A 12,064-nucleotide genomic window follows, 5' to 3' on the forward strand; every position below is an offset into this window, starting at 1 on the left:
AACTTTGCCCTCTTTCTGTGCTGCTGATTCATAGCTTGCAGATACTGGGTGATACCTCTATTTGTTAAAAAAACAAGTTTAACTTAAAAAAAACCTATTAGAGCCAATTCTAGCTGTTTTAATTTTTCCAGAACCAGTGTCATGTCAAAATTCACATTCCTGGTTACATCCGAGTTGACAGTGTCCCTTTTCCCGAAAAAAATCTCTTTGTAGCAAGGCTAATCTCTTCCCACATGCCATTTTAGCCTAAGCACAGTTTTGACTCAAAACAATACTGAAAGATAATGGTTATGTAAAAACCCGCAAAAATGTGTTAATAATAAATAAGCCAAAAGGCATATAAAACAAAAAGCCAAACACTGGATACAAGAGATAGAAATCACATTTTTTCCATAAATATAATTTCAGTGCAAAAGCCTCTGTTCGCAGGCATGCCAGTCTGAAAAATAAACCCAGTGTTCTGATTAAACACACAGCATATTTTCATGTGAGGTTATGAACAAAGCGTTTTTACGCATTTCTGGTGGAGAAACACCATCTCTGCTCTGTGAGAGATTCAGCACAAGCCATCTGTGCTATTCCTCTCACTGACAGCACTGCTAAATGAAAGGGACAAAGTCTGCTCTCTGCAGAAGCCTTCATTGCTTGAGTGGGGTGGAAGGTTTTTGCTTCCTTTTGCACAGGGTCAAAGGAATTCACAATACTCAATTCATAGTGCAATGTGGATCTGAAGAGCCGAGGTCAGACAGGTTGAATTTCCTGTAATTTGCACAACCTACCATGTTAGCCCTGGACTCCACGTCAACATTTAGCATCCAGAATCCCAAAAGATCTCCGTGTTTGGGGAACACCGATAATGCACTGTGCGGTGTCAATGGTGTGTTACAGTTCAGTATTTTCCACAACTCATATCACGATTTTGCTCAGAGCTTGAGAATGACATGATCATCTATTTAATTTCTGCTAAAAGCAGCTTATCTCGCTCAAAATAAAGATCACTGGGCCAACTTCTAGGCGGGCCAAAAGCTCTTCTAGCACTGCAAAGGGACATGACCATGCAGCCTCCCACCTGAAAACAGGCAGCATGGCTGGTAAGACAGAAGCACATTTGTGTGTCTTGCTAAGCGTTCTCACTGATCAGACAATGCTTAACATTTGCAATGGGAAAGGTTAACAGAAAGCACCGTGTGAAAGCACATTTAATCCCTTTCCATATTACTGGAGAAAACTATGTAACAGATATGAACAGAGAACTACTGAAGGGTCTTGAGATATTCATTATCATATGTGAAATCATCTCACTTGAGAACTGTCCAACTTCAATTATCTTATTCCGTTCCTCAGATCAAAACTAATTCTTTCACGAAGCCATGAAAACATTTACTTTCCTGATGATAAGCAAGGACTCATCCATCTAATATTCAGATTAAAGTTAATCCAAAACCAGCCACCTGGATGTATCTCAAACCAATAAAACTATGAGCAGAGCATGCACCAAAATGGACTTGCATTCCCTCAAGGGGCTGGCAGGTCATCTTGCCATTTATTATTCATAGAGTATCATAATAGAAACGGTGATTTTCAGACAAAGAGAAATTGATTGTTCCCTGCCTAAAAGCCTGATTCCACAGCTCTTTAAACAGGTGACATGCACTAGTAAATCTTACCTAACATGGACATTACAGAACCAGATCTTAAATGATACATCTTGGAGGTCATAGATTACAACAATAGGCTACAATTAATCTGATTGTCACATACTCATGCTGTTAATTAGTTCATTTTTTAAAATTACAGTATATTAGAATGTAGATGCAGCAACCAATCAAATTAAAAAGGAACATTAAGAGGTATAACATATGTAAAGCTGAGCCTACCTTATATGTTTTCATTTTTGTTCTGCAAATATGGAGCAGAAGAGCTGCAGAATAGTTGCTTTGGCAAACTTGTAATTCTGAGGGCTACTATTTTGTACTAGGGCATCTGAGTTATCATTAAAAACAAACATGAAAGAAGAATTTCGGAGACACAATCGGAAACATCCAGATAAGATTGAATATTCATGGATTAACTATCTAGTTGGACCAGTGTCCGAGGTCCAGACACTGCCAAGCAGTTAGGCACCTGACTCTTTGCGAAGGCAAAGGAGATCACATTCCATTAAAAATGCAGGCTTTGATACCTTTAAGGGAAAGAGCTTACTGCACTGGAAGTTTCTGCAGTTTCTCAAAAATGTGGAAATTTTGGATTCATCTAATCTCTGAAATTTGCTCTAAAACCAAATTTTATGGCATTTTTGAATACAGGTCCTCTAGTTTGCCTGACACAATTATGTAGCTCAATTATCTCCAACGAAATGTTATAATGTAACTCTTCTATTAAATAAGAAAATAGACAGTAGACACACGTAATCACAAAAAGATTGAGCAGGCTCATTTCCTGAAGTTTATTTCCTTTTTGTAACAAATATTTACTGTCAGATGTTTATTACTTTTACATTTGGATTTTTTTAATACTTTATTGAATTAAAAATACCACATTACCATTGGCTAAAAGAGGAGACAGCTATATTTGCCAATAATTTCTACAGCTAATGCCAATGACTAGTGCCAATTTTTTTTGGGTTCATATTTTTGTAGACAGCTTTGAGACTTACGATACAAGCATTCTGCAGATGAGGCATGAGAAACACAAAGGTGAAAAGAACACAAACTTTGAAGGTTTAAAAATTAAAGCTGATCATTTCCTCTAAAGAATTTCCTTTCATTGCCTTCAAATGCCAATTCAGAGTAGCATAACAGGATGCAAATATTTACTTAAATTAATGGCGTGTGATATACTTGATCCAAAACTTCACAGTGTGAATGCTAACTCTGTAACAGAAAAATACTTCTAAATAAGTGATTGCAAGTTGGTTTTAATCTGTTGAAGTTTTACAAGGCTTTTCATTATAAAGTATTGAAGTCCTCACAAAATACACTTTTCTGTGGGAGATACTAAAGGAGTGATGGAGGAAAAGAAAACAGTTTTAATTGTGGTCTAAAGATGTCAGATAAGAAGACTGGTGAAAGATCTTGGGAGACACAAACACCTGCTGTCTGTATCTCACAGAGAAGAACAGTGCCTGTTGGCTTGTTATTCTGGCAAGCAACTTGTCCCTGAAGCAATTCCAGGCTGGACATGCAATTTCTCCATGAGAAATGCTGACCACCTACCAGTAGGCTGACATTCTCATTAGGCACTGGACTATCCAGAAACAGAATGTTTTTTATCGCACAAGGGAAATAGCAAATATCTATTCCAAGAGCAGTCAAGCTGGGTGACACCCACACAAGTGGAAGAACTTGAATCATCCTGGGTAGATCTGGGGTTTTCTTTACAGACCTATATTCTAATACTTTGCTTCCAGTACAGTAGTCCTGGTGGTCTGTATTTTCTTGATGGAGTTGGAAAATACAACCTACCCAGATTCTTTTCTTATTGTTTTATATTAGCTAGTTTCCAAATCCAAAATAAATAAAACAGCAAATGTGAAACTAAGAGCACGTTCCCAGGACTTGCACGTGTTCAACAGTTTTAGTAATTTGGCACTTAGAAACCTCACTTATCACCGATAATATTATTTTCTTTGTTAACACTGATTTAAGATCCCAAGATTGTTCAGAACAGGAATAAGGGACAACTAAAAAATACAAATGAATGGTTAACAACAGCAAGAAACTTGTCCACTTCATGCCTGTCTATATAGAACAGAGTGCTACCAGCTGGTGCTGGTGACAGGACATGATGCCTCATGACTTTCTTCTGGGTATCTCCAAGGCCACACTAGAAGTGTTTCTTCAGTCCCTATCTAAAATGGGATGCAGACAAGTTCTGGTCAGAATGAAGACATCTAATTATGTGCAAGGAAAAGTTTAGCTGTCTAAATTCCAGAGGACAAGTCAGACGGCCTCATCTCAAATATGACCTACTTCTAGAGACACCAAAAATCAGTGTTTCCATTTTGCCAACCATGTAATATAAGCCATTTTGCACCCAAATCCTGACTAAACATCATGTTACTTAGAAAACACACAAGAAGGAGCCTAATTCTGTACAAATCTCTGAAGGGCCTCATTAACAAGCAGTCATTAATATTTCCTTGGCACAGAGTTAAGAGTCAACTCCTAAGAACATTGTAGCAGGCTGAAGGTGGGGTCTACTGAAAGATCCAGACAGTCATCTAAACTGACTCTGGAATTAGGGAAGCAATCTTGTGAGAAGAAACTTTCACCTCAGCTGAACTTCTAGCAAAATAATCTCTACTGAGTACATGAGCAAAACAGTGTCAAAAGACAACTGTCTGTAAATTAAGACCAACTACAAATAAAACTCTTTCTGGGTCTGCTCTAGGAGATTAACAAGACCAGTGTGGGGAAAGGAGGAGGGCTGTATAAGAATGTGCTGTTCACACGAAGGCCAACGGGAGTTTGACTACTGATTTTGTATCAGCAGTGCTGAACATGCTGAAAATCCAATTAAGTAGTTCTGAGGAAAGTATAGATACTTTTTCTTTGCCAGTGCTTGGCAGCTTTGCTTCCACTTCCCACCTTGCTTCCAGGTACACCTCATGAGCTCTTACCTCCATATTCTTACAGAATGTAGCATTGGTCCCAAAAAGTATCTGGCACTGTTCATCGGCACTGTAATGCATTCCAGGCAGCTTGTGAGGGAGCCGCACCGCGTATTGGCTTCGGGGGTCCGTTACCAGCAAACAGGTGCTGACCTTGGACCTGTGGAGTGTAAGAATTAAATAGGCCTTTAAGGGAAAGCACCTTTGAACTGGAGTGTTAGATCACTGCTGTAGAGAAGCTGATGTCCTCTCTTTAACAAAAAATCTGACGACCTCACGTGAAATAGGTGATTTTTTCCCAGTATATATCTGGAAGCTTTCTAAATCATTGAAAACTATGGATAGAAAGGTCCTTGGGAACTCATCAGTGGCCACAGGCCTCAAGGCAGAATTGACTATATTCACATCACTCTGGGTTAAATATTTGTCTAAACTGTTCCTAAAAATCTGATGGAGACTCAATTCTGCCCTTAGGCTATCTGGTTGAAAGCTTCATGAGCCTTACAATGACAGCTGGAAAGTCTTCTATCATGTCTCACCTGTATCCCCCTAGCTGAATTTTAAGCCCTTGACTTCTTTTCTTATCCATCACAGATAAAGGAAAGATTTTTCCCTTTGCCTTCGCAACAATCTTTTACAAATTGGAGTATCACTTTGACATCTCCCCTCTTATCAGGCACCAGAGTTCAGACGCAACTTCTTTTTCAACTTCATGCCTTTAATGTAACAGTAGATACCCCATTTTCTTTCATTATTTTCATTTCTCTCCCACCTCTAATCCCTGGAGTGGGGAATTTTCCATGCTGAACCCATTTCTAGCAACAAAAGCACTGGCCACTGTGCCAGACGCTGTTTGTCAGAGAGCTGCACTGCAGGGTTTAAGACCACAATTACAGAGTTCAGACAATTCCAGTGCTTGCTATAGTCCATGAGAGTTAACAAGCAGCAGGACAGAAATCCTTCCTGAACTGTTGAATATGATGAACTGAAATACAGATGCAGTGGGGAAGAAGTTTATAGTATACTGTTTATGACCAGTACTCACTGAGGAGTGAGAAAACACATCAGAATTACCTCCAGGCAAAGTAAAGTTTCCATAAAATAAAAGCTATTTAATAACAATAATGACAGTAAAAGCCACAGCACAAAGCTGGCAGCATCCTACAGCAGAGATTTTTTCAGGCCACCTACACACAGATTTCTGTCATTGCAAACATGAAGGACATTTTTTGTAAAATAAAGGTGATCTGGGACTGTTTTTAAGAAGCTATCAGCACACTGACAACTGCACATAACTCTTCCGCCTCTCTGCAAACCTCAGCTTTCAGGGGGCTACTGTAATGGAAATAGATTCAAACTTGCACACCTAATGACACATGCACACACTTTTTTTTAAGGAAAATTGGTTAGACTTTCACTTTGAAATAACACATTGGATTCTTGATAATCAGCACAATCCTTACTTTAGGAAGTTTTCAAGGTCATCGCGGCTGCATGAAGACCAGGAAAGGTCACTTGGGTTCCTGCCCTTCACCCATTCTCCAGACATAATATGAGACCTCCCTGCACAGGGTTGATGATCATCATCATGGCTCATTCCCATGCTGTTTGATTAAAACAAAACAAGACAAAAAAACCTATCAAGTTATTATGTGGGTTTCTCATTTCCCATTGGACTTAGTAATAAAACTCTTAGCAATTAACAAAACCAGGCTGCACATGTAACACAGTGTCATTCATGTACTGCTCTGGGCACCTGTTTAATGAATGAACTAGGGGATTCTTTAATTTATCCATTGCCTTAATTTCACAAAGGTTTTAGTACTTGTGCATTTGAAACTTCTTATAGACTTTCCTACTATGAAATGTAACTATTTGAGGGTTCATGAGATGTCAACCTGGAGAAATGATGTAGCACAGCTGAAGGATATCTGCTAGAATATCAAAGCTAGTAATTATTAAAATTTTTGGATTGCTTTCCCAAATCTAGTGGCTATGGTCCCTATAACCATTCTGAGAGAATGTTCAACAAATTAATATCAATACAAATTAATAGGCCAATTTTGTTGTTGTGTTAGTGTGAATTTGGAATAACTCTACTGTTAGGAAAAACAGTTCTCTAAATTTGTGGTATCGTGCAAGCTCTCTCTCATCTACCTTCGAAGCTGATCCTTGAATGATGGGTTGGATTGGATGACCTCCAGTGGCCCTTCCAACCTAAATTAATCTATGAGTCTGTAAAAGCAATGCTCAGAGAGGCAGAATCAAGCCCTTGCAACCACCATCCAAACTAGCACCAAGACTGCCCCATGCCACTCTCAGCAAGAATAGAATATGACATACTCAGCAAAACCATCTAAACAATCAGCAGATTGTGTAGTATAATCATACATGAAGGAATTCAAACATATTCAGTGAGGATTTCAAAAAGTATTCAGAAATAGAAAAGTATTACTTTAACCTCCATCTAATTTTCCACTCATGACCTTTCTATCATTAGTGGAGTCTTTACCATTGGTCTGCAACACTAAATCACTGTTCAGAATAAATCTGTTGCCACTCTAGGAATGTGAGACTCCTCTGCTGGAGGCAAGCCCTTGTGAACAGCCTTCAGGCCAGCAAAGAAGGGATAAATGATGTGACCAAGTTCACCTGCTACATCAGTGAAACATCATAAGTCCTGACTGGCAGTCCCACACTCAGCACATCGTGCCATGCTGCCTGGCAGCACAAGTGAGTTAAGGGTTTTCCATCCTACTTATATATGATCATTAGAACCATTTTTAAAAATCATACAGAATAATAACATTTTGAAATGTTAACATTCTTCCTTTGGTTCTAACATGAAATGGAAAATACCTTTCAGACAAAAGGTGCTTTGTATGGCCAGTGTCACCTTCTAGCAAAATAACAGTCACCAGTTTGGGGCTGAAAACACAGATTAATAGGAACTCACTACTTCTCCAGCTGGCTGACGAAGCAAGCCAGGAGCAGTCCCTTTAAATATGGTGTTGGAGTCTTTAATCCATGCTATTTCTCTACAAATCAGAGGCTCCTGTTTGCTTTCTGACTATGCTCTTGGATTTGCTTCTCTCCAGTTTTGGGACTCAACTGTTCACAGCATAAACACAACGTACATTTCTAGTTGCAATGAACCAAAACCGGCTTCAGCAGTTTGATAATTATGGCTTAGATTAAACCGCCATCTATGCTATTTTTAGCTTTAAGTGAAGATTATATGGTGGAGTCTATTATTTTAGGTTTATCTCCAGGGACATTATTATTTCTAGCAAAACTACATTTAACATAATTTTTACTCAGAAGTTCCCAGTTATTCTTGTTTTTAAACCTTTGTGGCTTTTGAACACAGCAGAAACATTAACATCAAGCACATTTTGTTTGATGCACGCAGGAATAATTTAACAGTCTATTAGTAACTCTAACTTCAAAACAGTAAAGAGTGAAATTCCTGCTCCACTGAAGTGAATGGGAGTTTTGCCATTGACTTCAATGGAGCCTGGATTTCACTCCAAATATTTTACCCATGTTGTTTCTACACACAGAGAAAACTCTTCACATGCTAAGAAGAAAGTTCCAGCAGTATTCCTCCAATGCAAATAAGCCCATCTAAAGTTTGTATTCCTTGAAGTCAGGAAAGGAAGAGCTAACTACCACAAAGCAAGGTAAACTTGCTGAAAATCTTCCAGAGGAAAGTTTGCCCAAAAATGCCAGTTTAGAAGGCTTGCGGGCACACAGCAATCCTGTTAATTTTTCTAATGGAAACGAGGCAGGTTTCCAAGGTTTCTTTCAACTTGCCTGCCTTGTGACTTCCACAGACTGCCACAGAGCGCTCAGACTCCAAGTTGGGCTCTTCAGGTTTCTACTCTGTCAGGGCTTCTGTGGGCTGGGACTTGGCAGCCCTCCCATTCTGGCAGCTTCCTGAATGGCCTCCTGGTCGGCACCTCAGCTGTTCCACTTGAAAAGGGTGAAAACAAACCATCTTCCTGACTTTTCAAGTGTTTTAGGCTCCCTGATTTTATCTCTTCCACAAAAGACTAGTGTTTGGTCTAGAGTTGTTAATTAAGTGCCTTATCTTTCTGATTAACTTCATTTATTCTTTGTTAAATTTGTTGAAAGTGGGACTTTTTTTTTTTTTTTTTGGCAAACAACAAGGGTAACGGTTACTGATTAGTACATTCCTGTCCTCAAATTCCTTTTAAACCTGACCTCTTGAAAGGTATCTGCCTAGGAGAAATGCTGAGACTAATATTCATCACCCATCTTTGATTTTGCAGGGGTGTTTGAGACAGGTAGGATGTATTCTCTGTAAAGACTGAGTCAGAACTCACATCTCAGTTATTTACAGGCTTCTGAAATCTGTTCAATTCTTACATGTGCGGAAATCAACACCTTTCTGAATCATTCCTGATTTCTTAACAGAGATTCTTTAAAAAGTCATAAGCATAAAGGAACTGAGCCTGAGCTATTGGTATAAAGCAAAGGAGCTCTGCTAAGTCAAAAGAACCATGCCAGTTTATATTAGCTTGGGATCTGGCCTCAAGGTACATAGGCAACCTCTACTGGCCTCTCTGTGATGAGTTTCTGGTAGAATGAAACCAGCAACACCTTTGGAGCCTGTTTTAATTGGCAGTGCAGAACTTTTCCCAGCATCTACTTTACCCTACAATGACTCACTTGAGGAAAGGATTAAATGACCTGCAGGACTAAGGCATACCCTAGCATGCTAACACATTCTTTTCTGAAGTTCAAGGGTCTCCAGCTACATCAAAGGGATCAGTTTTTCCTAAACACATAGTAAATGTAATGCCATGCTGATTCTTTTCACTAATGAATAGTCCCTCTCCTTTTAACAGAAATAAATCAGACAGAGCATTATGTGTTTGTACTAAACAGCAGTGCAAACGCTGATTCAGTACTTTGCATTTTCTTTGTGATCATCTAATCTTACCTGCTATTCAGAAGTTCACATGGAATTAGAAGCAGATAATCAGTCTCTTGAAATATTCTGCCTTGGAAGGAGTTCTATTCTTACATGAACAGATCTTGAAAAAAGAGCTGTTAAGAACGGCTCTTAGATTAGAAGTAGGAATGTCAAAATGGCACTACATTACCGTGCAAATCCACTGCCCTCTGTGCTCTCTGAGTCATAACTGTCCATTTTATCAGGAGCAACAAACACATGCTGCATGTTATCCTTTACACTGTAAAGCCAGCAGAGCTGTTAGATGAGCAGGACTTGATTTCCCTTTGTGCTGTTACTACCACCACAGTCACTAGCTCCATTCTAAGCACAGAGTAAATTTCAGCCTTCAGTTCATCACATTCTCCCTTCCTGAAGACAATGAGATTCCCCAAAGGCAAGCAAGAACAGCTTAGACTGTCAGCTCATAAGCTCCTTTCATTCTGTGTTTATTCAGAGTAAGCACAATGAGACTCTGGCTTCACACTCCAGATTATTTTCTAATATAAATAATGCATTGGTTATCAAAGACACTAAGGTGTGTCACCAAAGGAGTCCTGCAGCATATTTATTGTTGCTCATCATATGTGAGTTGAGAAACGAGCTGACTGACCAAGTTTGAGTTTTGACCATTAACATAATCACAGCAAGACAAATGTTATCAGTAGTCACAGGGAGGCAGCAGCGACAGATCTCTTTGATGCTGCTTTTTGTAGAATGAGATTTTAAAGTAGGATTGCTACGAATAAAAAATAGTATGCAGTCTCTCAAAGCCCTGGCCTCTCTTAAGTCTGTGCTCCTTTCCAGGACACTATTCCCCATCAGAATCCACACAGCAATCAGAACTGGGTCAGGATACCAAATTACACCATGGGACGGAGCTGGCCAATTTCTTGTGTAACCCTTTTTAGCTAAATGCAATTAACAGCCGTTTGTTTTCCTACAGCAATGCTAAATAAATGCACTTGCTTTGTTTGTTTCGGTCATTAGTGGAGCTTCTCTAGACAGTTAATGTAACTAAACTGTTCTGTTTATCCTTGGTGCGTTTTCCAATGTTTCCTGTTATTCTTTAAAAGCCTGAGCCAAAGCCCACCAAAGCCTGTGGAAAGCCTCCTACTGCCTTCAACGCACTGTGCGTTGCACCTCCAAGTTCTTAAGGTCATGTATACAAATCTTCATCAGAAACACTATGACTCTTGATAGGTTTCCTATTAAAGTCCCAAATCCGAGTTAAAGGAAAACACCAAGGGCTGGGGAACTGTTTTAGGAGATGCTTTGAAATTTTTTCAACAGCTGCAACTTTGTGGCTGGTGACAGACCACTTGAGAAATCCCCAGGACTATTATCATACACTCCCCCTTTGGGGAGTGGGGAGAGATTAGGAAGTGGGGGCAAGTTTGATAGAAAATACCATCAGCAGTAAAAAAAGAGCTTTTCTTCAGACAAAGGCAGAAAGAGGGTAGCAAGTGGAAGAATGATGAAGAAGGGAAGCCTGAAAAAAACCACATCCAGAAGTGGAAACACCATGAGCTTCTACAATCCCTCTGTTTCAAATAAGCACTTCAGCTAGCTGCTAATAACTCCACAGCTTCCCTGTGAAAGCCAAACCATTCCATTTGTCTGCAAATAATTCAGGGTGAGTCAAATACTGGTTCACTTTAGAAACGAGTGACACCCAGGACTAGCAAGGCTACCCAAGGTGACCTGGCTGTCAGCCCGGCTGCTTCTTAAACTTCTGCACGACACACGATTGATTGCTCTCTGCAAAACTGGCACTAACCTCAGTCAACATTTCTCCAAAGGACAGTGAGGCCGTCCAGCTACCAAGAAGGAAATGAGGATGGTGGTCTCCCTTTCCCTTCTACAGACTGAGAAATCCAAGGGAAAGACTTTCTTTTCCTGAAGAACCAACACACAAATGGCTTCAACTGTGTAAGCTCAGCAAGACATTAAAAAGGAAGAGCTCCTTGGGGCCACTTCCCTGAAGACCAACACAGGCTCAAGGAATTGAGCAAAGGGCCTGTTCCAGCAATGTCCCAAATATAGAGGGGGACAGGAGAAGGCAGTGATATCTCTTGCTTTTCAGCTCAGTGAGGCCACTAAGGTTTTTACATTCTTGGCTGATCTTTTGTTCTCTACCTGTGTTTATAACAGATGCCTCAGCCTGCAGATGTTCTCTAAAAGGCTCTGTTTCTGCAAGGAAACAGTGAATTGCTAAGAGCTATATGCAGTACCAGGAGTTGCACATCACAGCAGGGTAGGTCACTACTGACCTTCTCAAAAGAGCATATGCGAGAAGTCATTCCCTGTGACCCAGCTTGCCATGACTCACGCAGAGGTAATCTAGCATTAACTGCAGAGCCAGGATTAAGCACAGGATTTCTTTCTAAACCCCACTGGAGAAATATAAATGCAAAGGGAGGGCAGACTGGACAACATCGTCACATAGTGTAAGAGGGAAGGGAGAAGGG

At 39.9% G+C, this 12,064-nt stretch overlaps 1 protein-coding gene across 1 annotated transcript in view; it reads right to left on the reverse strand.

The window, feature by feature from the left end:
• ADAMTS17 (ADAM metallopeptidase with thrombospondin type 1 motif 17) overlaps positions 1-12,064 on the reverse strand; it is a 196,480-nt gene that overhangs the window by 95,090 nt on the left and 89,326 nt on the right. The window contains exons 9-10 of the mRNA XM_074916879.1: positions 6,076-6,216; positions 4,622-4,772 (exon numbers count right to left, since the gene is read on the reverse strand). Coding sequence (XP_074772980.1) covers positions 4,622-4,772; positions 6,076-6,216 — 292 coding nt within the window. The remainder of the gene's footprint in view (positions 1-4,621; positions 4,773-6,075; positions 6,217-12,064) is intronic.

This window comes from Athene noctua, chromosome 13 (genome assembly GCF_965140245.1).
Source record: "Athene noctua chromosome 13, bAthNoc1.hap1.1, whole genome shotgun sequence".
Taxonomy (NCBI): Eukaryota; Metazoa; Chordata; class Aves; order Strigiformes; family Strigidae; genus Athene; species Athene noctua.